The sequence below is a fragment of the Notamacropus eugenii genome, chromosome 4 (assembly GCF_028372415.1).
Source record: "Notamacropus eugenii isolate mMacEug1 chromosome 4, mMacEug1.pri_v2, whole genome shotgun sequence".
In the NCBI taxonomy this organism is placed as follows: Eukaryota; Metazoa; Chordata; class Mammalia; order Diprotodontia; family Macropodidae; genus Notamacropus; species Notamacropus eugenii.
In genome coordinates, this window is record NC_092875.1 from 134,856,847 (window position 1) to 134,884,458 (window position 27,612).

The 27,612-nt window shown below is 34.3% G+C and overlaps 1 protein-coding gene across 3 annotated transcripts in view; it reads left to right on the forward strand.

Moving 5' to 3' along the window:
- Nucleotides 1-27,612, forward strand: part of CSMD3 (CUB and Sushi multiple domains 3) — a 1,632,969-nt gene that overhangs the window by 1,194,029 nt on the left and 411,328 nt on the right. For all 3 annotated transcript variants that reach the window (XM_072603249.1, XM_072603250.1, XM_072603251.1), the window contains 2 exons: nt 1,697-1,866; nt 24,001-24,157. In XM_072603249.1, the coding sequence (XP_072459350.1) occupies nt 1,697-1,866; nt 24,001-24,157 (327 nt within the window). The remainder of the gene's footprint in view (nt 1-1,696; nt 1,867-24,000; nt 24,158-27,612) is intronic.

Below are 27,612 nucleotides of genomic sequence, written 5' to 3' on the forward strand. Positions count from 1 at the left end.
TATTATTATTCCTAAAAGTCTAATGAACAAAGGTCTAAATGACTGCAGACAACCTGTCCAGGACTTTTGTATGCTAAGAATTTAGTCTGAGAAATTCCCTTCTGGCCTTCTACTTTTGGTTTCTTCCAAGAGAGATAACTGAGGAATTTTTCAGTGATGGAATAGTACTTCATAAGTCTTCAGTAATGACCATCAAACCCCAGGAATATCTTGAATTCATGAGAATTCTTTAGATTTGGCAAGATACTAAGTGTTATAATCTTTTCAAGGTGATTTATGTGCTTCATATATTTTAATCCAATTGCAAAGAGTTCATTAAATTCATTAATAAAAGTTCATTAAGAGGATCAGACGCTAAACATTGTACTAAGGTCTGAGAATACAAAACCAAAAATAGTTCATGTCCTCAAGTACCTTACCTTCTACTTTCCTGTTTGATGGAGACTTAACAGAACTCTATATTTCAGTTAATATATTTAGAACATCAGCTCCTGTTGATCTAATACTGTTAGTCATCTTTCTTCTAGTTCTAATAGTGTCTTCCCAGAAAACATCAAAGTAAACCAATACCTCTGAGTAGTTCAAAATTTTCAGAATCATAAAGGGCTAGAGGAAGACTACTTTTTCTTCTTCTTCTGTCCTAAGACTGTGATGACATAATTATAGCAAACTTAACCACTGACTGCCAAGAAGACAATTCAGGGCAACATAGCTATTAACATGCTCTTCTGATCCACAAACTTCTCTCGTTCAACATCTGGTAATAAAAATACAGGCTTTTCTTTGCATTATTCTTCCATAGCAACAGTAGTAAACCATATAGACTATTGATAAGGCCATTGTCTAATAAATAGTTCATTCAAGTAATTTCTGATGTCCATGTGAGCATGCCCTACATCTCCACTAATATACTGAAAATAGCCTTTTAATGATCTTTTCCTTCCTTGGAAACCACAGATGTCTACTAATAAAAATATTTCAGATCTACCCCAGAGTACAGAATTCAGTGAGCACTCTAGGCAACACTATATTCCTAAATATAGGGATTGACTTCATTATTACTAATAATAACATATTATGTATCATCATATTAATGTTATATAATAATATTATCATTCCCTTAAAATCACATGAAAAATATGACAGAAAATGGAAGGTTTCTTTTTGATGCTTATTTGAAAATAATCAGAAATTTCCAGAGGTGTTACAAATCATTTTTAGAAGGTTAGAATTTCTCCTAAGGGAGAAAGGGGATGGTATATAAATGAAGCAAAAAATTAAACTCAATAAATTATGATAAACCATCATTAATTTTGTTTGCAATGAATTATATCTTATTATGTAAAATAGGGCTCAAATATGGAAGAGAAATAATTCATTAATTTATGGTTAACTTAATTCCATAATCAATAAAGGATGAAAATCTGTTCTTCCCTGCCTCTCCCCTGCCCTATTCCTCTTTCCTCCCTCTCCCTTTATCCTTAGTTCTAATATTTCAAAAAGAACACACTTGTGCTTTCGAAGGAAACATATCACATATACATTTTGCACTTTTATTTTTTTTTCCATTTAGGCTCTAGGTGTCATGAAATACTAATGATGTACTGAAAGGCATTTATACTTCCATACATTACATTATTCAAAAATGTTAATATTCTCTATTAAGCTATACCTCAATATTCTGTTTTACTTGCAGCGGAATGTGGTGCATCTGCAACAAATAATGAAGGAATATTGCTGTCTCCCAATTATCCTCTCAACTACGAAAACAACCATGAGTGCATTTATAGCATTCAGGTACAAGCAGGGAAAGGAATCAATATTTCTGCCAGAACATTTCACTTAGCACAAGGAGATGTTCTTAAGGTAGGTGAATTACCAAGCATCTATATTCTATGTTTTAATACATGTTAGTTTGCCATGTTAAACTATATTATTTAAATCTCTGTTATGTTATATAGTCAAATTGCACATTTTGGCAATGATGATTTTTATGTTAATAAAATATTTTCCTAATCAGGTGAATTTTTGCTAAGAAAAAATAAATATTATCTTAATTATTATTTCCATTCTCTCATAAGTCATAAATTTGAATGTTTTGATAATACTATCTTAAGTCAAAAACTATTTTATAAAATATGTTTTATATGCACCCTTGTTCTGGCATAATTTTTTTTCTTTTGAAATATAAATGAATTTATTTCTATTGATTTCTAACTGAATTCCCATGGACATTTTATCTTTATTATTTATATATTTTGTTTTATTTGTTTGCTAAACTGTTGTGTAGATACAGAATCTTTGTTTTCTAAAAGTGTATTTGTGGATAAGAATCACAAAGAATGAGAAGACATGTATGAATTATGATCTCTATGGAAGGAGGAAAGAGTGTACACGAGTGCTATAAATCTATTGAAATTATGAAATGTTTGTATGTGTATTGTTAGAAAGTAAATATTTATAGCTTAAAGTAAAAAATAAATGCTTGTTTAAAGATTATAAATTAATTTACTTTGAGGAAGCATGGAAACCAGTGAACTAAAGGCTATAAATTATCTGTTTGAAGAAAGTTTATTATTTAGTTGATATCACTTAATTTGGTCTGCTGTTTAATCTTTTTATTTTAGAATCATGGACTCTAAAAATAATTTTATTTTCTTCTCTAAATTTCTAATTCTTAGCACAGGGTCTTATACAAGTAAATTCTTAGTAAATGGTTTTCTAAATAGAATTTTCTCTAAGTATCTCAAATTATATTCCAATTTCTTAAAAATGAAATATATGCCTTTTTGGAGGGGTCCTATTTGATTAATTAGTAGCAAATAGAGGAGCTAGTGCCCATGTAGTTGTATTGAGGGAACTATAAGTATAGATAACATTATGTAATCTATGCTTTAGCACTTCAGTGAACCATGATTTCCATGGTATAGGTTGATGGTTGGTTGTCATCCTTCCTCAAAGAAGACCAAAATGACATCACTATGTTGGAGTCAGGTTAAGTGTGTCTGACTGTGTCTGATCAGATCAGTACAAGCTTGGAAGACTACTCCAGGTTTGGCACAAAAGGTCTGTATGAACATTTGGAATACAGATATCTATACATTTATTCAACTCATGTTTCTTTCGAGCTACTGTAATTCTGCTTTGCTTATAAAGCATAGCACCTTCTTTGTTGTGGGCATGCCATGCTGTGGGGTGATCCTTTGCCATTGTCTCCCATGTCATATAATATATTCCAAAGTTCTTCAGAAGATCTTGATAATGTTCTTGTACTACTTCTTTTGATCTCTATGTGAATATTTCCCTTGTGTGAGCTCTTTGTAAAATTGTCCTGTGGACAAACTATGTTTGGTCAAACAATGTGGCCAGCCTATCATAATTGCACTCTCTGAAACAGAGTTTGAATGCTTGGCAGTTTAGTTGAAGAAATGATCTCAGTGTCCAGTACCTTATTTTGTTAAATGATCTTCAGAATCTTCTTAAGACAATTCCAATGGAAGCAATTCAGTTTCCTGGTGTGGTCGTGGTATATTGTCTAGGTTTCATGGGTATATAACAATGAGGTCAGCACAACAGCTCCTTAGACCTTCATTTTGGTAGGTAGTCCAATACCCTTTCTTTCCTATACTTTCCTTCAGAGCCTCCCAAAAACTAAGCTAGTTCTGGCCATGTGTGTGTCAAGCTTACCAAACTTACCATTCATGTGTACATCCCTAGAAGGTTTGCTACCAAAATAAATGATCTTATCTTCAGCATTCAACATTTCTTCATTTGCTGTAACCAGTGATTCCACATATGGATACTGGTCCATGGAGAACCTTTGTTTTCTTGGTGTTAATTGTTAGGTCAAAATTAGCACAAGCAGAAGAGAATTGATTCATACACTATTGCATCTCAACCTCAGAGGCTGCACTGAGTGCATAATAATCTGCAAACAAAAACCATGGACCAACTCTTCCTCTACTTTAGTCTTGGCTTGTTGCCTTTTCAATTAAATAATTGACCATCATTGTGGTAGCTAACCTTCATGCCACTTTTATCCTCATGGATGGCATTTTGACAACATTGCTGAACACATTATGCTGAAAAGCATGGCGACAAGTAGAGCTTTTATCACTCCATTGGTGACTGGGGAACCTCAAGAGCATCATCCAGTATCAAGAACCCATTTAAGTATGCTGTTGTGAAACTGACATTAGTTGGTTCTTGGTTGTTCTCAAAGAGAACCAAAGTGACATCATTATGTTAGGGTCCAGTTACAATGTGTCTGACTATGGCTGATCAGACTAATGCAAGCTTGGAACGTTCTACCACAGGTCAGGCACAAATAGTTTATGTGAATATTTGGAGTATATTCTCTAAATTTGTGCATCTCGCATTTCTGAGCAGAAATAAGCAGGGCAATAAAACAAAAATGACAGTTTATCCTAAAGTAGCTTGTATATTCAATGCCATCTGAATTAAACAAAAAAGAAATTACTGAGTTAGAAAAAATAATAATAAAATTCATTAAAGAAAAGTAAAAGATCAAGAACATCAAAGGAACTAATGAAAAAAATGTAAATGAAGGAGGCTTAGTATTACCAGATCTTAAACTGTATTATAAAATAGTTATAATCAAAATGTTCTGGTATTGGCTAAGAAATAGAAAGGTAGATCAATGGAACAGAGTAGACATACAATTTTGAGCAGCAAATGACTGTAGTAATCTTGTATTAGGTAAGTGTAAAGAATTAAGTTTTGGGAATAAGAATTCATTATTTGGTAAAAACAAAATGTTGGGAAAATTGGAAAGCACTCTGGCAGACATTGGACTTAAACCAATTTTCTGTAACATTTACCAAGATCAGGTCAAAATGGATCCATGACCTACATATAAAGAGATGACAAGAAAATTTGAAGAACATGGAGTACACTGCCTATCAGACTTGTAGACGGTCATACAGTTTATAAATAAACAAAAGATACAGAGCAGTGTGGAGTGTAAAATGGATAATTTTGATTACATTAAATTTGAAAAATATTTTTTGAAAATATTTTTTGTGCAAATTAAAAAATGTAGCCAAGATTACAAGAAAAGAAGAAAATTGGGGGAAAATTGGGGGAAAATTTATAGAAAATTTCTCAGATATATAAAGAACTTTGTCAAATATATAAGACATAAGACTATGACTCGTTTCCAGTTTATAAATGGGCAAAGGATATGAACAGGAGGTTTTTGGATAACAAAATCAAAGCTATTTATAGTCATCAAAATGCTCTAAATTATTATTCATTAGAGAAATGCAAACAAAAACAATCTTCTATCTATCAGATTGGCTAAAATGATTGAAGAAGAAAGTGACAAATATTGGAGAGGACATGAAAAAAATGAGACACGAATTTGCTCCTGGTGGAAATCTGAATTGATCCAACCATTTTGGAGAGTAATCTGGAATTAAACCTAAAGAGTTATTAAACTGCCTGTACGCCTTGACCCAGCAATACTAATATGAGATTTGTTTCCTAAGATGATTATCGAGAAAGGAAAAGAACGTAGATGTTTTAAAATATTCATAGCAGTTTTCTCATAGCAAAAAACATCAGTTTGAAAATGGCTGAACTAGTGATAGTATATGATCATGATGGAATACTACTGTGCTGTAAGAAATGATGAGCTCTATGATCTTGGAAAAACATGGATAAACTTGCACAAAATAATGAAGGGTGAAATAAGCAGAATGAAGAGAATGTTCCATACAATAACAACAATATTGCTTTAAGGACAACTTTGAGTGACTAAGTAATTTTGATCATTATAAATATCCAAATTAAGTACCAAAGATCTATGAAGGAAGATGTTATCTGCATCCAAAGAAAGAACTGATAAATAGATTATATAAAATATATTATATAAAATAAATTATATAAAATAAAAATGAAACTGAGGACAAAGTTACAGAGCCATTTGCAAAGCTAGCATTTGCGTATCAATTCAGGTCACCTGACTCCTCAGAGGTCAGAGAACAGGAGCGATTTACAGACCTGATTTTTACAACAGAAAAGAGGAATAAAAAGATACAGAAATTTGTTTTAAGATAATTCAGTTGGACAAGGTGGGTTACCTGACTAGTTATCTTCTCCCAGGCTGTCTTTTCTTAATCCTACAGAGAAGTTCTTGCCTTGCAGCCAAGTATATTTTGTAATGATAAAGCTAACTGGAAAAGGGAAACTTGTGATCAGTAATTAGCAGTCACCCTTCATCTTCCTTAGACAATTCCATTACTCAACACAGACTATAGTTCAAAAAAAGAAAATGTTTTTCCACTAAGATTGAAAAAAAGAATTTAACCTCTGACTAACCTTTCTCCATAAGGTAACCCAGCTTTGGTCAACCTCCCCTTTGTACTAGAAATTAGAAAGAGGAATTTAACCTTTGAAAAGAGTAATACTATTAATATGTTATTATATCTTATTCGAAATTATTTCCTACTAAATGATAAAGTCTTCTCACTTACCTGTTCATTAAATCTATAGGTAATTTAGGTTTAAGAGACTCACTGTTAATCTGCCTACACTGTTAGGATTAGCTTTTCCTAAAGAAAGGAGTTTAATACTTTAATGAAGTTAAAAATAAATCAAAGTAATTAATATAATCGATATTTTCACTATGTATAGAATTTTGCCTATTTGTCCTATCCCTCTCTCTCTCTCTCTCTCTCTTTTTCCCTCTTTCTCTCTCTCTCTCTCTCTCTCTCTGTCTATACTTGTATCTAATCATAACCATAGGGTGAAGGGGAATGAAGAAAATAAAATAAAGTTACATGATAACTTTATTATGTATTTAAAAGGAACAGCAAGTAGTACATAATAAAGTTGCAGTCATGTACGGTCATCTTTTTTCTGTTCTACTGTGTTATAAAAATGCTTGTCATTTCTTAAATTCAGAAGAAAATAAATAAAATTTAAAAAAAAAAGTAAGAGAGACCTCTCTATGATTGTCAGGACAATATTGTCATGGCATTGGTAATCCCTACATAGACAGAGATCCCATTCCTTCTATATCTTTATTTTGGTGAGTTGTTATGCCCCCTTCCTTGCAAAAAAAAAATAAGCAACCTCTTTATAAGTCTTTCCAAATTTAGCTACTGTGGTTCTCATAAAAAAGGTAGATAAGCCTTTCCAGCTTCTTGGAATGAAATGCAGACTCTGCTGTCATAAGTTTTGAATACCCATGATCACATCTACCTTAAGATAAACCAACAGAAGAGGACTTAAACAGAAAAAAATAATCCCATATACTGTGGCTGGGGGGGTGGAGTGAGTAGAAACTCTTATAACAAACACTTTGATTTAGAGGTCAGTTTTGAGGAATTGATTTTTAGATAAATACATACATGTATTCATACTTTGATATGCGCATGTGTTCATATGTGAATATTTCTTGTATGTGAGTAATTGTTATACGTGAATAATTGTTATGTAAAGACGTGTTTATTTAGGTTACAATAATAGAGTGATAGAGGAGCTATTAGGGGAGTTGGGAAAGAAAATGACTAAAATACCCATACCCTTTGGGCCAGAGATTTTCTTTGCTAAATATGCCTCAAGTCAAAGACAAAAAATAGGGGACCACATGTCACATTTTCAGCTGAGAAAAAAGAACAGGTATTCTAAGAGGCTGAGGTAAGGATGGAGAGAAAGTTATGTGTGAGGAAGAACCAGTGCAAAATCACAGAGATGGTAGATGAAATGACATATGTGAAGAACAACAAATAGACCAGCAAATCTGAATTCCAGAGTATATGGAGAGAGGAAAAGTAAAAGAACCCTAAAAAGTAGGATGAAGTCAGGTTGGGAATAGTTTTAAATGCCGAACAGAGGACTTTTGTAGCACCAGTGTGATACCCACAGCAGGCTCTATGGATATGTATACATATTTCCAGGGTAAATTCATAAAATATGAACTCTCTTCCTCAAAGTGAAACCAAGATTCATTCAAACACCAGAAAGCCAGAACCATCAAAGTAACAAAAAGTCTATGGATATTATCATGCAGGGAGCACAGACTTTGCCAAGCCTTCCTTCTATCAGGTCTCCCCACAAACAAGTTCCCTTAGGCAAAATCACTCCTTTTCTCACTTATGCTAGCTGCTCTGCTCTTCCTGCTCTCTCTTGGCTCTGCTTCACTCTCTCTCAGCCCTGCCCTTTCTACTCCACCCATTTGGCAAGCTCCTCCTACCATTGTCTTCATATGATTCAGGCTGTGGGTTCAGCCAAAGCTCAAACAGGTCACATGGGCCCATTAAGGGGCAAGGAAGATCTACAAATTCCTTTACCACTACAGCTTTATATTTCATTCTCGAGGTAATAGTGAGTCTATGGAGTTTATTGAGAGTAACATGGTCAGTTCCATGCTTTAAGGAAATCACTTTGATATATCTCAGAGGATAGATTGGAGTGGGAAGAGATTTAAGCCAAGGAGAAAAATTAAGAGGATCACAATAATCAAGGTGGGTTGGTTCTGTCCTAGGATTATGACTGTGTGAGGATGCTGAGCATATTTTAGTGGGTGTTAAAATAAGATACCTAAATAACTGACTGAGAGAAAGGGACATATCAAAGAGAAGATATGAAGGTTGAAGAAACAGGTTTTGTCAATGGATATGATGTATGGGGAAAATGCAACTAAAGAGGAAAGGATGACACTTAGATTGTGAAATTGAGTGACATGGAGAATGGTGGTGTCCTTAAAAGTAAAAGGGAAATTTGGAAGAAAAGAGGTTTTAGGGGTAAACATAAAAAGTTCTGGCTTGTTCTGTTCTAAGTTTGAGTTGTTTGCAAAATAGCTAATTCTAGATATCCAAAAAGCAGTTAAGTAATGTGAAACTAGAGTTCAGGAAACTGACTACATAGAGATCTGAGAATCACTTCTATAGAAATAATAATTGAACCCGTGAAAACTGATGAGATCACCAGGTGAAATAGTATAGAGCTGAAAAAGAAAAGGGCCAAGGATAGAACTTTGGGGGCAGCACTCATATTTAGCTTGACAAAACTGGACTTTCAATTAGGGATAAATGTTGACATGTTGGAAGAAAAGGAAGAGAGAGCAATGTCATAAAAACCTAGAGAAGAGAGGGTATCAAATGCTGATGAGAGGTCAAAAAGAAGGGGACTCAGAAAAAAAGTCTCTATTTGGCAATTAAGACCTCTTTGGCTAATTTTAAAGAGAGTAGTTTTAGTTGAATGATGAGCCTGAAAGTCAGATTTCAAGGGTTTAGAAAAAAGTGAGAGGAGAGGATGTGGAGACACTGAGTATAGGAGGCTTTATAGAGGAACTTAGTTGGAGAGTCAAGAGACAGAGAATGATTGACAATCATTCTTTTCTAACACCTGTGAAATACACCTCTTCATTGTTCCCTGTCCCTAGAACCCATCTTTCCCTCTGACTGGAGAGGATAAACAGTGATATCTGGAGCTCTCCCATGCCCTGCTACTATTTAAGGGGACAGTCAGGAAATTCTCATTTTCCATCTAATTTCTTTCTTGGACTTCATGATGTCCAGAAAGTCATCATTCTGTAAAATGAAATCAATTCTGAGACGTATTTCCTACTTCAGCTCCATGATTTCATCATGCCCCAGAATAACCTTTCTTCCCAACCTCAACCCAGTTTTCTTCCCATTTTATTATTTTTTTAGTTTTCAACATTTGCTTTTATGTTTTTTAAATTCTAATTTATTTATTTATTTTTGGTTTACGACATTCATTTCCACAAGATTTTGAGTTCCAAATTTTCTCCCCATCTCTCCCCTCCACCCACCCTAAGACAGCGTACATTTTGATTACTCCTTCCCCCAGTCTTCGCATCCTTCTGTCACACCCCTCCATTCTCTTATCATCATCCCCTCTATTCTCTTGGAGGACAAGATAGATTTCTATACCCCATTGCCTATATATTTTATTTCCTAATTGCATATATAAACATTTTTTAACATTCATTTTTAAAACTTTGAGTTCCAACTTCTCTCCCTTCTTCCTTCCCCACTCATTCCCACTGAGAAGGCAAGCAATTTGATATATGTTATACATGTATAGTTATGCAAAAGACTTCCATGAAAGTCATGTTGTAGAAAATTAACTATACTTCCCTCCATCCTTTCCTGTCCTCCATTTATTCTGTTCTCTCTTTTGACCCTATCCCTCCTCAAAAGTATTTACTTCTAAATATACCTTCCTCTCATTGCCCTCCCTTCTATCTTCTCTCCAACCCCCCACTTATCCCCTTCTCCCCTACTTTCCTGTAGTGTAAGATAGAGTTTCATAGCAAATTGAGTATGCATGTTATTCCCTCCTTAAGTCAAGTGTGATGCGAGTAAGGTTCACTTTTTCCCTCTCACCTCTCCTCTCTTCCCCTTCATTGAAAAAACTTTTCCTTCCCTCTTTTATGTGAGAGATAATTTGTCCCTTTCTATTTCTCCCTTTCTCCTCTCAATATATTCCTCTCTCACGTCCTAATTTTTTAAGATATCATCCCTTCCTATTCAACTCACCCTGTGCCCTCTATCTATCTATCTATCTATCTATCTATCTATCTATCTATCTATCTATCTATCTATCTATCTATCTATCTCTCTATCTCTCTATCTCTCTATCTCTCTATCTCTCTATCTATCTATTTAAAATCCCTTCAACTACCCTAGGACTGAGAAAAGTCTCAAGAATTATAAATATTATCTTTCCATGTAGGAATGTAAACAGTTCAATTTTAGTAAGTTGCTTATGATTTCTCTTTCCTGTTTACCTTCACATGCTTCTCTTGATTCTTGTGTCTGAAAATCATATTTTCTATTCTATTCTTTTCATCAAGAGTGCTTGAAAGTACTCTATTTTGTTGAATGGCCATTTCTCCCCTAAGGTAGTATATACTCAATTTTGCTGGGTGATTCTTGGTATTAATCCTAGTTTGTTTGACTTCTGGAATATCATATTCCAAGCCCTGCAATCCCTTAATGTAGAAGCTGCTAGATCTTGTGTTATCCTGATTGTATTTCCACAATATTAGAATTGTTTCTTTCTGGCTGTTTGCAATGTTTTCTCCTTGACCTGAGAGCTCTGGAATTTAGCTACAATTTTCCTAGGAGTTTCCTCCTGCTTCAGGAGATGATTGGGGGATTCTTTCAGTATTTATTTTACCCTCTGATTCTAAAATATCAAGGCAGTTTTCCTTGATAATTTCTTGAAAGATGATATCTAGGCTCTTTTGTTGATCATAGCTTTCAGGTAGTCCTATAATTTTTAAATTGTCTCTCCTAGATCTATTTTCTAGATCAGTTGATTTTCCAATGAGATATTTCACTTTGTCATCTATCTTTTCATTTCTTTGGTTTTGTTTTATAATTTCTTGATTTTTCATAAAGTCATTTGCTTTCATCTGCTCCTTTCTAATCTTTAAGGAATTATTTTCTTCAGTGAGTTTTTGGACCTTCTTCTCCATCTGGCCAATTCTGCTTTTTAGGGCATTCTTCTCTTCATTGGCTTTTTGGATCTCTTCTGTCATTTGGGTTAGTCTATTTTTTATAGTGTTATTTTCTTCAGCACTTATTTGTCTCCTTTAGCAAGCAGTTGACTTGTTTTTCATAATTTTCTTGCATCACTCTCATTTCTTTTCCCAATTTTTGCTCTACTTTTATTATTTGATTTTCAGTATCCTTTTTTGAGCTCTTCCATGGCCTGAGACAAATGTTTTTTCTTGGAGGCTTTGGATCAAGGAGCTTTGACTTTGTTGTCTTCCTTTTACATGTTCTGGTTTTCCTTGTCACCACAGTCAGATTGTATACTCTGATTCTTTTTTTTGGTTTTTGCTCATTTCCCCAGTCCTTTACTTGGCTTTTGAGCTATTTGTCAAGGTAGGTCTCTGCTTCCAGTGGAAATTGAGGGTGTATGGTCAGCTGCTTGATTCCCCCACAATCTGTGGGCCTAGAGCTCCAGAAATAGTAGCTGTCTCTGCTTTTGCTGCTGTAGTGGCTGCTGCAGGTTTCTCTGCCCCCTTCCCCTTCTGCTGCCCTGGGACTGGTACCAGACTACTTCACTCTCCCTCACTGGTCCCACAGGGTTTTCTGCTGACTTTACAGTTTGTGCTTGGTGTTTTGGGGTCCTGAAGTCTGGAAACTGCCACAGGTGCTTGAGATTCAGTCTCCCCAATGCCTACTCACATCTTGTATGTGCTGGCATGGCCCATGTTGGACTGCACCCTGCCCCTCTGGGGCAATCGATACTTCCCAGCAAACTTCCAGGTTGTCTTGGGCTGGAGATTTGCTCCACTCCATTATTCTGTGGGTTCTGCAGTTCCGGAAATTGTTTAGAATGATTTTTTACAGGTATTTGGCTGGACTTGGGGACGATGCTCTAGAAAGCGAATGCTATTACTCCACCATCTTAGCTCTGTCCCTGCTAGCACATTATTAATAAAATGGGTGAATGACACTCTCAAATGCCAAAGATTTATAAGTTTTTGAGTTCCAAATTTTTTCTCCCTTCTTCTCCTCCTGGCTCCCCAAGAAGGAAAGCAGTATGATATAGGCTATGTATGTACAATAATATTAAACATATTTCCACATTGGTCATGTTGTGAAAGAAGAATCAGAACAAAAGGGAAAAAACCACAAGAAAGAAAAAAAAGAGAGAAATCAGTATGCTTTCATCTGTTCAGACTCTGTCTTTCTTTCTCTGGATGTGGATAGCATCATGAGTCTTTTGGAATTGTCCTAGATCATTGTATTGCTGAGAAAAACTAAGTCTATCACAGTTCCTTATTGGACAGTGTTGCTGTTACTGTGTGAGATATTCTCCTGGTTCTGCTCACTTCACTCATCAGTTCATGTAGGTCTTTCCAGGTCTTTATGAAATCTGCCGGCTCATCATTTCTTATAGCACAGTAGTATTCCATTACATACATATAATACAACTTGTTCAGCCATTACCTGATTGATGGGCATCCCCTTAATTTCCAATTCTTTGTTACCACAAAAAGAGCTGCTATAATTATTTTTATACATGTAGATCCTTTCCCCTTTTTTATGATCTCTTCGGATATAGACCTAGAAGTAGTATTGCTAGATCAAAGGGTATGCGCAGTTTTATAGCCCTTTGAAAAAAGTTCCAAATTGATCTCTAGAATAGCCCAACTGAATTTTTAGCTTCTTTTATGTGTTGTCTCTACTGTTAGATTATGAGGTATTTGAGGGCCAGGATTTCTTATTCCTTTCTCTGTATCCCCATACAGTCAGTCTTCATCTTTAATGGATTTGTGTGTGTGTGTGTGTGTGTGTGTGTGTGTCTGTCTGTCTTCATTGCTGAAGAAGACTGTATCATCAAAGAAATAATGACATAACTTGCACTTAACTTTGTTTTGAGTGAGGGAAGCTGTGCAGGTCACCAACCTCACTTCTTCTCCAGAGTCATCTGAATCCAGGGACCAGTTATTCATCAGGATGACTGGAGATAACCTAGGATGAGGCATTTGGGTTTAAGTGACTTGCCCAAGGTCACACAGCTAATGAGTGACATGTGACACAGGTGAGATTTGAACTCAGGTCCTTCTGACTGTGGCACTGGTACTCTATCCACTGCACCATCTAGCTGCCCCCATGGGGGTAATATTCCTAGGAAAATGGCACAAAGTAAAAAATGTGAATCTTGATGTATTGAATCTATGGGAAACTAGGGGTTAGATTTCTGTGACCAAAAAAATTGCAATCTTTATCTAGAGATTATAGAAATACTTTTTATACATATAGTCCTTTATAATAAAGCATATATTCTGATAATTTATACTTTTCCTAATGCAGTACCCATGAAATAACTCATGAAATGCAGTAAACAAAATAAAATTGGTTAACATACAGAACCTTTTTTCTCACTAGGAATTCCCTAGAATTCTATGGCCTTTTGTGAAAATATCTCAATAAAAAAATATAACATTGATTTCAGACAGTACTCACTTTTATAACACAAGAAATCGTTAGTTCTATAAATACTGTACAGGAAATAAAATTCTTAAAACTAAAACACTTTTTAACAAATCTTGTTTCCTACTATGTCAGATCATGGTGTGAGGGCATTGTACTATATATTATACTGTTGTAAGTCTCTCTACTTTGGCTGCCCTCTGAAAACCAAGGGAGAGATTGATGGGACTTTAGTCACTGCTCTCAGAAGATAGCAAGACTGGCAATGTTTCAATGTCGCCTTAGATCCCAAAGGACTTGCATTATGCTGTGAGGGCATAATTGCCCTATAAAACTTGAATTTTAAAGGCAAATAATAAAAATATATAACAAATGCATCAAGAGTTTTTTACTTCACAATGATAGAATGAATACGACCATTGAAATAGCTAGGAGGATACTAGCCAGTCTAAACTTGTGTGTATCATGCTAGACAGAGAAAAAGAGCAACAGAGAGAGACAGAGAGAATGAGAGACACACAGAGAGAGACAAAGATGGGGAGAGAGAGAGAGAGAGAGAGAGAGAGAGAGAGAGAGAGAGAGAGAGAGAGAGAGAGAGAGAGAGAGAGAGAATAGAATAGACAAATAGAATAGGATAGAGTAGAATGGAATGAAATATAATAAACTCAAGGATGCACTTGACCTAGGCAAGTAGAATGATTACCTACTCTTCAGTATATGTATTAAAAATGTGGGAGATATGTTATAGGGATGGGACATGAAGAGAAGAGAAGAGGAAATTTCCTCCAAACACTTTCAGTTTTTGATAAAATACTAGGCTATGTCCTTAGCTGAGAGAAAGAAATGGCACTGCAATGAGAGGCCCAAAGAGAGAGGAAGTTTATAACAAAAGTAGTTTTGTTTTCCTGAAGAATGAGACAGAGAATTAGTTAAGGAGTTGGAGAAAGATTACTGTGTTGCAGTAGAGTCCAGTTGAAATTTGTAGCATAAATTTGTAATGGATATCCTGGCACCATTGGCATCATTTTGTGATTTTTCCAACTCTATTCAGCACCATATGAATAACAGAGAGGGATGGTAGAAATAATCTAAATTTAGGATGTGGTGAGATTTGATGGTCAATACTACAATGCATTCTGAATTATAGAGTAGAGTTTACTGTAGAATTTAGCTGGTTGACTAAGTGGTGGACATTGGAAAAAGTGTTCCCAGTGCAGGATTGATGGTCCAGGAGAAAACTAAGGAGTGGAGAGAATGGACTTATTGTAATAGCAAGGAACAAGATTAGCAATCATAAGGCAAATGGAAACATACAATGATAAAAGATTACTGTCTTATAAGTTCACAAGCAAGAAAGTGAAATACTTTTGGATGATGGTAAGATCCAGGGTATGAATACCTCTGTGTGTAGCTAAGGTATTAGGAAGAAATACTTCCTGGAAATTGAGTATACTTGAGTGCAAGACTTGGGGAGGAGGGACTGAAAACTAGACATTGTATTCATTGAAACAGAAAGAATTATTTTCTAGGGATCACTACCAGAGACTTGATTGGGTGATAAATTTAAAGAGTGTGAATCTCAAAAGAAGAGAAGTGGTGGCAGTGGGAGTCTGGAAATGAAAGGTAGGCAAGGCATATTCCCAATCTCCTATTAGCAATCAGTCAAGAATTTGCATAAAAGTGTAGTCAGTACTGGAAAAGGATGTGAGAGAAGTGGCACTGTTAGGAGAGAGCCAGGTCTCTAGAAAGGCTAAAAGAAGGAAGAAGTGAAAAAGGAAGCACTAATAATGGTAAGAAGAAAGGGGTATATATTAATCATTGAAGAATGAATCCAGGCAGAATATAAGTGGATGGAGAAAAGTACATCGAGGAAAATAAATGATTCAGACAGTGTTAAGTTCATCCTTAAAGTCTGAACCTCCTGCCAAATGTAGTTGTGTTGTTTGAGGAGGTCCTCTTCTTATCAGGTGGAAACAAATAGAAGTATGGTCAGGGAATACTGCAAGGAGAAAGCAGGTGTTCCTTAAAGATGGAGTTTATGCTGTCCATGCCTGAGTGGTCAGCAGCAAGTGAGGAGGTGAGGGAACCTGTACATGGTTAGGTCCAGCTGGTAGAGATGTTGGTGGTACATGATAGGGTAAGATTACCTTCCCATACCTCTAATGGGAAGAGGCTCAAAATAGACCTGACATGATCTACAGTGAAAAACAAAAAAGCACTTGAGAGTAGGGTCATTTAATTTAAATACCTACTAAGATTTCAGCTCTTTGTCAATTCAGGATTAATCAGACATGCATTGCTCATGCCTACAGAGATGTACTTTTCTCTATCAACTTATGTTCTGCCTGGATTCATTCCTCAGTGATTAACATAGGCACCCTTCTTCTTTTATACTTAATTTAACCCTAACATGGAAGAGATATTTATTTTATAACTTTCTTCATTTGCATTCCACAAACAATGCAAATATTTATAAATTCTTTCTACCTTCAGTTAACTCAGTTTTGGGACTTTTTTCTTCAAAGATATTTTTGACTTTTAATTTTTACCCAATTACATTTGAAAACAATTTTAAGTTGTTTTAATTCAGTGTTCCAAAATTTCTCCTTCCCTTCCTAGTCCACCTACTGAGATAGTAAGTAATTTGATAGATTATACATATGCAATCATACAAAGCATATTTTCCTATTAGGCATTTTGTCAAAGAAAACATAGATAAAAAAGGCCACCAAAGATAAAATGAAAAATAGAACGCATCAATCTGCATTCATGATCCATCTATTATTTCTCTGGAAGTGGTTAGTATTTTTCTTCAGGAGTCCTTTTGAATTTGGAATTATTTTCTTGATCAGACTAGCTGTCTTTCACAGTTGATTATCATTACAATATTGCTATGTGCAATGTTCTCCTGTTTCTGCTCACTTCACTTTGCATCAGTTCCTGTAAGTCTTTCTAGGTTTTTTGGAAATAGTCCTACTCATCCATTATTTGTGACAGCACAGTAGTATGACACTGCAATCACATGTGATGACTTTTTCATTCATTCCCCAATTAATACACATCACAATTTCCATTTTTTCCACCAGAAAAAAATGCTTTTATAAATATTTTTATTAAAAAAGAATTTTTCCTTTTTGTTAATCTTTTTGGGATATAGATCTAGTAGTGGGTAGCCTTGCTGAATTAAAGGGTGTGTACAGTTCTATAGCCCTTTGTCATAGTTCCAAATTGCTCTTCAGAATGGTTGAATGAGTTCTCAATTCTACCAACAGTCCTTTCAGTGTTTCAATTTTCCCACATCTTCTCCAACATTTATCATTTTCCTTTTCTTTCATGTTAGCCAGTCTGTTAGCCAGGTGTTACCTCAAGCATTGTTTTAATTTCCATTGCTCTAATGCATAGTGATTTAAAGCATTTTTATATGACTATAGTTTTGATTTCATCTGAAAATTGCCTATCCATAAGCTTTGACTATCAGTTGGGGAATGAATTGTATTATTATATATTCTCCATATATTTGAGAAACAAGGCCTTTGTCAGTTCCTGTTAAAAAAAAATTCCCCAGTTTTCTGCTTTCCTTCTAATATTGGTTGTAGTGGTTTTGTTTCTGCAAAATCTATATAATTTAATATAATCAAAATTACTGTTTTACATCTCATAATGCTGTCTATCTCTGGTTTGGTCATAAATTCTTCCTTTATCCAAAGATTTGAAAGTAAGATTATGGTCAAGTCACAATAAATGAAATTGTAGTGAAAAAGGAACCAGGAAATTAAACTATTTGTTGTCACTGAACATCATAACAGTAGTAGCAGTAACAACATAAAGGGTAAGAACAACATAATATCAACACTATGAGTAAATACATGTATGTATATATGTATATGCATACACACATATATATGTATATACACGCATTATATATATATGTATATATATATATGTTAGTTTGTGTGTGTATATATATATATATATATATATATATATATATATATATATATATATATATATATATATATATATATATATATATATATATATATATATATATATATGTGTTGATAGGGCCAAAATTGCTGGAAGATTTTGCCCACAGTACCTTTATTTTTTTTTCATTTTGTAGTACTATATCTAAATTTCAACACTTAAGGATTTATTTGATAAATTATTCATTCAAACATCTTTTCAAATTCAAATATCTTTAAGAGAGTTGAGGTAGAATATCAAAACTTAGGATTCACTTGAAAATCTCGCCTTTCTTTTGAACTGCTTCAATTCTGCTTTATCCATAGATTATAGCACTTTTGCTGGTGAGGGTCCTGTTCCAGTTTCTCCCATGTAACACAATGAATTCCAAAGTTTGTAAGAGAGACCTTGAGAGCGTCATTGTATTGATCCTTCTGACCACCATGTCAATGCTTGCCCTGTGAGAATTCTCCATAAAACAGTTTTTTTGGCAAGCATACATTTTGCATTTGAACAACATGGTGAGCCTGCCAGTGAATCCACCCTAAATACTCCCATGGACCTTCTGTGCCCGAACTGTGGTAGAACATCCCGAGCACATGTTAATTTGATCAGCCACAGTTGGATGCTCTGTAACTTTACTTCAACATAGTGATGTCATTTTGGTCCTTTTTGAGAACTAAGGACAACCAACCAAGCAACCAGATTCACTTAATCGTCTTACTTTTCTACTCCTAATACCTCATGCAAATATGCTCACTGAGAATAGGTTAGATGGGAGAAATAATTTTGGAACTCTGGGCATTTTGAAAGCAGGCAGACCATATATATGTATTCCAGGAGGAAAATTTTAGATCATTGGGAGGCCAGGGAAAGGTACTAGAAGAGGTATGAGCAGTTTCATATCATGTTCATTTGTCTCTAGTGAATGAGATATTAAAAACATAATCTACTCGATTTTCATTTTTTTCTTGATCAGTTTTCTTGTTTCTTCCTAATTGGAAAGGCTTAAACCCACAAAACCAAAATAGTTAGAAATTTCTGGATCTCAGATATATGAGTTGAAAGTTGATGTGCTGGCCTTTGGAAAGCTTAAATTCTTTTTTTAATGGAAGGATTTTGTTTTTATTTACTAATTTTCAGTTGTGTCTGATTCTTATTAATACCATTTGGGGTTTTCTTGTCAGAGAGACTAGAGTGGTTTGCCATTTCCTTCCCCAGTTCATTTTATAGATGATGAACTGAAACAAACAGGGGTAACAGACGTGCTCAGGGTTACATGACTAGCAAGTGTCTGAGGTCAGATTCTGAACTCAGATCCTGCTGACTCCAGGGCCACTGATCTATCTACTGCACCACCTAGCTGCCCAGGGGATGAACAAAGACCATTTATTGCATTTCAGATACTTTTAATGATTGAATTCAACTGTGCTCTCTTCCTCATTTCCCTTCCTCCTTTCCCCTTTCCACACCTCTTCTTGTTCCCCTTAACCTTTTCTTCTTTGACTCTTCTCTCCTTGTTTAGATTTATAGGCATAGCTTTAAATACCTTACTACATCTTTCATATGTTTCTGGGTTTGAATGAAAAAGTGTTTAGTAAATCAAGATATTTTATTCTTTTCCCTCAGGGAACAGAAAAAGCTCCTTCATCATACACGTTATAGATATCAGTGGAATCTGCTTTATCCTTTTATGTCCCTAGTGCTTAGCACAATGTCTAGGACATAACAGGTGCTTAACGCATATTTATTGACTGATTATGAATCATAGGAGAAATCATCACTAATGAAAATTCCTTTGTTTTCCTTCTTCCCTTATTCTGATCACTGACCATTTATGATTTGCTGACAAACGAATATGACAAAGATTTAATACAATACTCATTTATGCAATAGAATAGATGATGGATTCTATATGGAGGCAAATAATGTTGACAGTGTCAAAGAAAAGGGTGGGTGATATCTGGCAATTTCTTTGAAGGGAAAGATAAGGATTTTTATAGCTTGTCTATTTTGCAATAATGAATTAGGTACTCAGAATGTTTATTTGACAATACATCATTTGTTTGCATTTGTTTACTTGGTGAATAATTTAATCTCTGTGTTGATTAAGGCAAATTAACTCTTGTTCATTGTATGTCCTTATTATTAATAATGGGATAAATAAGTAATTTACTAGCTATTATGATAGAGGAGTCTTATAGTCTTCAGCATTTTGCAGACAATTAAAACAAAAATTTATGACATATTGTAAAGATTGCCTTTACCTGTGTCTTTGAAAAGATAAACGTAAATGTGGTTGAACATACGTGATAAAAAGTTAGCACTGAAGTATGATAACACAAAATCTAAAAATTAAAAGGAACTTCAGAGACCATTTATTTTCAATCTTTACCTGAACAAAGATGATAGGTTATAAGGAATCAACTATCTCCTGGAGGGTAACTCAGACTTCTTTAAGAAAGTTCTAATTGTCAGGAAGTGGTAGTTGCTGCTGCTGCTACTTCTTGCCCTGGAATCAAACTTAAATTTGTATTTTTGCATCTTCCACCAAGAATTTCTAGTTTTGTTCTCAGTAACAAAACAAGTCTAACTCCACTTCCACGTGCCACCTTTAATATACTTATAGAAGTGTCACCAGCTAAAGTTTCTCTTCTCCAGAATAAAGATCTTTACTTGTTTCAGTTGATTCTCATTTGGGATAATTTTTGTATCCAACCTCATCTGAATTTGTCACCTTTGATTTATTATAATTGTCCTTCCTAAAATTTGAAACCAAGAACTGAACAACGTACTTCAGAGTTTATCTGACAAAAATAGGGTTCAGTGGGGTATCCCTTCCTTGATCTTGTATACTATACCTCTCTTATTACAGTTTAGAATTATATTAGCTAAATTTATATTCTCTTCTGCTCTGGTCAGACCTGATTTCAGTAGTCCAGATGAAAAGGCAAAGCTGACCTCTCATCTCAATGAGACTTTGTTGAATGTGACATTCAAAAGAAATAAAATACATAAGACCGAATGTGTAGTGGAATTGCATATTATGAATATATCATGTAAGGAAATTCAGAAACCAAAAGAGGGAAAAAAATCTGAGTAAAGATCAACAAAGACAGAAACAGAGATGATTGTGTCACTGTAATACACTGCAAACCAAAGAGAAAACAAATGAGGTGTTTGGGAAATAGATTCATAAGACTAGCTTATGATACAGTAGTAAAGGTTGAGTCCAATAATTTGGTATCTACCGGAGCTGTCTTTCTGATAAAAGCAATGCAGCTAATAATTTCTTCACTTGTTTGACTGCAGTTTAATTCTAGATCTGAATTTCAACAAAAGAAAATAAATTGATAGTGTAATGGGAAATAATGGAGACTGAGAAGATGACTATTCTCTCATAAGTTATAATTAAAGGAAAGGAAAGCTGGGGATTTTCTGATATATACCTTAGATTATGGAAGAACAGCAGAATGTAAGCTTCTCAAAGGAAGGGGCTATTTTTTTTTGTCCTTTTTAATGCTTAATACATACTTATCAAATTATGTTATTTTGCAGTATAGGATAAGTATTATTCCATGGACTAAAATTCTGCAGTGGGATTCTGACCAAGTGGGATAGGAAATTCTAAAGAATGAAATTCTGAAGTCATAAAGAAAAAAAAGTCCAATGATGATGAAAAGGAGGTATAAAGGTGTAAAGTTTAAAGAGGATGATGTGAATTCACTGGAAACTCTATAAACAATTTAGATATTTAAAAAAAACAAGATGGAAAGAAATGAAGGTAGCAGAGAATATATGGCATGGTATGATGTGTAGTATTTCAGGACTTCTGAAGCTAAGAATGAACGTAAGTTGAAGAAAATCATTCACTTCCCACACGAAAACTAAAACTTGCATGATAGCAAGATTACGGACCAGGGCCACCATACACAGCAACAGGCATTGTCTTGGAGTATTCCATGCATTTACCGGTTCCTTTTAGACAGAGAGGGTTGAGATAGAATTTCAGGCCAAAAACATTTGAGCCTGGGGAAACTTAAGCTTTATGTGGAAAAACCTAGATGAACCTAAAGGCATGGGTAGGGACTTCCAGAGTGGAAACTGAGTAGTTCTTTTGTTTGCTTTCACAAGTACTGTACCTCTTCCAATGAGTTGCCACATGTGTTTTATGTTGATGACAGAACTGTTTTGAAGCTCACTTGCATTAAAAAGAAAGTATGTAAAATTATTTGAACCCCTTAAAGTTTTGTCTGAGGTAGAGCATAGAATTTTTAGAGCATAATCACCATATTGTCCACAGGATGGTGAATTTTTTTGTCAACAAATTCTTAGAATCTTAGCATTTTTCAGAAAATTTTCGGTCAACTGTGGAGGTGGGAGTGCTTAATAAATAATTTTGAACTGAGTGTATTTATTATAATTAGGGGGAATAACCAAAATTGTGAAACTATGCAGCCATTACATAAGTTAAAAAAGCAAATATTGAGATTATGTAAGCAAATGAATGAGCAAAATACATGGAATATAAATGCCAATTGAGATTTATATATATTTTCTGATAATTGCTAAAATGAGGTATACCTAATATCTGTTTCAGTTTTAATAAAATGCATGGGGTTTTTGTTACCTATCATTAAAATTTGATTACCCTTGCCATTGATAATTTGTTAAAATATATATAGATTAATAGGTTGTTAGAATTGAAAGACACTTTAAAAATAATCCAATCCATACCTCGTTTTACAGATTAAGAATGTGAATCCCAGAGAAAGAGAGGGAAATTAACTTCCTGGAGATATCCACTGAGCTCCTTTTTAACTCCAAAATTCTATAAGTCTTGTGTAGAACACAAGAGAACATAAGTACGGGGTTGAATACCCTGACTTACAATCCATATTTTCTAACCACAAATACAGGGTTCTTTCCATTACTCTTTGTTATGAAACTTCACAAGCATAGCAGAAACAATTTTTGTGGAGGATTGGAAATACTCTCATCACTTTCCCTGAGATTATAGAACATGCATAATTTCTTTGGCTTAATTTAAAATTTTCTTTCCTTATTTGGAGTCTGCTGAAGATCATTATTGCAGGTCATACACAGGCCTAAACTTATGATACCAGAACCCATTTAACCAGAGTAAACCTAATTTCTTGTCAATGACTCCATACCACTGAAAAAATAACAGAATGCAGAAATTTATCCATCTTTACTAATCCTATAGCAGACTTCGTCATGAATTGAATCCAATGAATTTTTGTTAAGGTAGTTTTCCTTTTAGTGTATCAGTTCATATAAATTGTGTATGCATTATTATGAATCATGCACATTTATATTCACTGCAGACATGAATATCTTGTGCATTTTATAGTCATAGATACTAAAGTGGTATTTTCTCAAAAGCAGCTCATCTTTCTGAATTAAGGTTGAATTAGATAAAAAAGTTGGTCTTGGAGTATGGGAGATGCCTGAACCATGAAACCACACTGCCCATATTTAATAGTTTATTTTAAGAATAATGACAATAACTGATTTAAAAAATAGAAATTTATCTGTACTTGTCATATATTAAGTGCTTGATAAAAACTCTTTGATTCATTCATTCATTTTTTTCTCATTATTTCAGGTTCTTTCATATCCAAGCTACTCTCTTTCAGTGTTAGGAATTAGTGCATTATTGCATTCCCTGCCAACTTAGTGGCCATAAAGTGATGTTGTGCTTTTCCAAATTACTGTCAGGAAATAACTCTGGAGAGAACAAACCTAATAAAAATAAATACTGTTAGTGGGTTGAATTAGGCTTTTAAAAATTACTGTCAAGTCTAAACTTGCAATTTTAAAATGAGCCCTAAGAAATATATACCCACAGAATAATGAATTTTCTGACATTCAAAAAAAAAAAAACACCCAAAAGCCAGAATATATTTGAGCTGCAGTTTAGAAGAAATGATGCTGCAAAGTAGCTTGCTTTAGGGAAAACATAATATTTTGATGATACTACCTTCTTAATGGAAATACAGAATGTGTTTTGTGTTTATTTCTGAGTTTAATTGTCAGCATATATGTATGTATTTTACAGATATATGATGGAAAAGATAAAACAACCCACCTCTTGGGTGCTTTCACTGGCGCTTCGATGAGAGGACTGACACTCAGTAGTACGTCAAATCAACTATGGCTAGAGTTTAATTCTGATTCAGAAGGTACTGATGAAGGCTTTCAACTTGTTTATACCAGTAAGTATTTTGGAAAACAATAAAAAAAGAAAAAATGAATTTGAATTGATAAATCAACAATTATATATATTTTAAACATTAGTTACAAATGATTACTCACCCAAAGCTTTGGCTTCCTATTCTCTTTCCCTTCAGAAAGACCACATACCTGAAGAATTATACACACACACATACACACTCACACACACACACACATGCACACACACGTACACACACACAGAATCATCCAAGGCAATGAAGTAAGGAATTTGGGGTCAACAAATTAAAATTTCCAAAAGAAAGGTCCTTCCCTAACCTTTCACTTATGCACATTTCCAATCCAGACAAACTCACATTACTAATTCTACATCTGGCAAGTAGAAAAAAACAGGTAAAAGAGACTAAGCTTTTGACTCTAAAAAGAGATAAGAGAAAAGTATGTAGTCAGCCTTGTTCTATTCACCCAAATAATTCATCCAAACTATGGGACTGGAGGAAAGGTATTGCTACAGATCGGCTACAATTACAATTTGACGCTAAATTCTGTCTTTTTCACCAGCTAGTTGACTTATTGTTAGTGACCCCTGTGTGGATTATGTGATATGTTTTAAACCTAAGGCTAATTTTTTCCTCATCTAAATGTTTGGTAAACACCTATAAGATGCTAGACATCATGCTAGATTTTGGGGACACAGAAAGGAGAAATAAAACAGTCTCTATTTTCTCTATAACTGAAGAGCCAGTTGTGTTGTCTGGGAATTTTTTCCCCATAATTTGAAATGTCTGAAAAGTTGGATTGGAGCAAAGTTGTAAGAATTTAAATGTCATTTTATATTTAACTTGGGGGTAATAGGGAGCCACTGGAATTTATTAAGTAAGGAATTGATGTGGACATAGTTACATTTTACCCATAAACAAGTAAGCATACACTAAGCAATTTGGAGAGAGAGACTTTTAGCAAATGAAGAGATGAGAAAAGGTCTACTCTTGAAGATAGCACCTGAGATGTGTTGAAAAAGAATTTAGGGATTCAATGAGACAAATCTGAACAGGAAGTACATTTCCTATACGGGGAGCAGATGGGAAAATATTGGACATAGGACATAGAATGACACACATAGGAAACAGTTAGCAGTTTAGTATGATTCAAATAGAAATCGTGAGACTAGGCTTCTTTGGCTTCCTTCAAATTCTACCTAAAATTGTTCCTTCTATGAGAATCCTCTCCTCATCCCCCTTTAATGTTAATGTCTTCCCTGTGGATTATCTCCATTTTTTCCTGTACATATGTGTTGTTTGTAAAGAGTAATTTTCATATAATATGTTGAGCTTCCTGAGAGCAGGAAATGTCTGTCAGCTTTCTTTGTGTCATCAGAACTTAGCACAATGCCTGACACGTAGTAGGAATTTAATAAATAATTATTAATTGACTGAAATTAAATGGAAACCAGATTGCCTTCTGCAGTACTACTCTTCATATTTAGAATGCATTTCATTTGTAGCTGTCTATAAACATTATTTTATTTTTCTCATTCTCAGTTTCTTCATCTATAAAATGGGGATATATAGATATAAATGTGTGTATACATACACATGTATATGATGGATAAATGAATAAATGTGAAGTGACTCACATATTTGTGACATAATATATATGTGCATATATATGTACATATGCACATACAGATATATATATATATACACATAGACACACATAGATACATTTATACTACATTATATAAAGTACATGCTCTACAATATACATGTTAGCTATTACTACTACTCCTACTGTTACTGATTCTTTGATTTCCAGTTCAGATGCTGTCCTCATACTCCTTCCTGAAAGTGACCTGTCTCAAATGTCCAGGACTCTGTTTGACTTGCTTTGGGAACTTGTCACATTCAAACTTTTATTAAGGAAGCCCTAACAGAATTCCTGGCTTCTTTCAAAAGTCCCTTCAATGCCATCTTTAAAAGGCCTTTCCTAGTCTTCCCAGCTACTACTTCCTCTATAAGGTTGCTTTGTACATGTTTTGTTTCCTATTAGAATGTAAGTTCCCTGAGGGTCAGTTAGTCAATTAGCATTTATTAAGTTCCTTGTAAGTTCTAAAAAAATTGTTATGTGCTGGGGATACAAAGAAAGGCCAAATAAACAAACTAACAAAAGACAGTCCCTCATCTCAAGGAGCTCACAGTACAATAGGAAGACCATATAAAAACCACTGTATGTAAGACGAGATTTATACAGGTTAAATTGGGGTAGTTTCAGAGGGATGGGTACTAAGATTAATAAGGACTGAGAAAGGTCTCTTGAAGGTGAGACTTTAGATGAGAGTAGAGTGTGTAGGTAAGGAATCTAAAGACTATGCTTGTTTTTTCTTTGTTATCCCCAGCAGCTGACACATAGAGTGTTTAATTAACGCTTCTTGATTGATTGATTGTAGTTAGCTTTGTATATGGTTATTTCTTCCCACTAGGCTCTAAGTTCCTTGAAGGAAGACTGTCATTTTCTATCCTGATAGTCTAGTGTTTAGCACAGTGCCTTGCTGAAATGAATTATGATTAATTGAAAAGATGATTATGTGTTTCTGGGATTATTTAATATTCTTTATAGGGAATTTGATTTAAATTATATTTTGTTAAAACATGGTTTCCCAGTGATAAAGCAGGGGAGCTCATTATTTTTAAGACAGTGCTGTTCATAATATTTAGAAATTACTCTTTTTTGCCATTTATTTTAAAGCGATTTTCAAGTTGACAAAGTATAGATATGTGCCAGTATTGTCATATTAATATAATATTATCAATACTGTATTCATATACATTTTTAAAAAATGAATTCTGAACACCTCTTTCAAGCTGTCTGGATTGTATCCTTCACATACCCTTATTATATATCACTCAACACTTCCCATGGAAGTATTCCTGTGTTTATTGTTAATCAAACTTCTATTTTGTTGGTATTTCAGTATTTAAAAGGAGAATAGTGTATTTTTGTTTGTTTGTTTTTATTACATAGCACTGGGATTCCTTGATTTTTGGAAGAGCAGCTTGTTTTGGTCCTTATTAGCATGCTGGGAAGGTAATGTGATCTATAGGCCACTTGTATTCACAGTCTAAAGATTTATAACAAAAACAAAAACCCTACCACCTTTAAGATATTCTGAAGCTTTGGCTCACTGATAAAAATAATAATTTATTTATTATTATTTGGAGGGGATTCAAATTCATTTCTTCATAGCAAGTGTAGTATAAATCTTAGTAACCTGCTTTTATAGATGAAGAAACTAAGGGCCAGAGGAAAGTGACTTATGAGAGATGGAATTTGAACCTAGTTTTTCCACTCTTAAGCCCAGTAATCTTTCCACTATATCATACTTTTTTTTAAAGCAATATAAGTTGTTTAGATAATTTTTATACACTCACAGAAGTCATAAAATATAACAGAAAGTATTAATATTTTAAAAATGTGACTT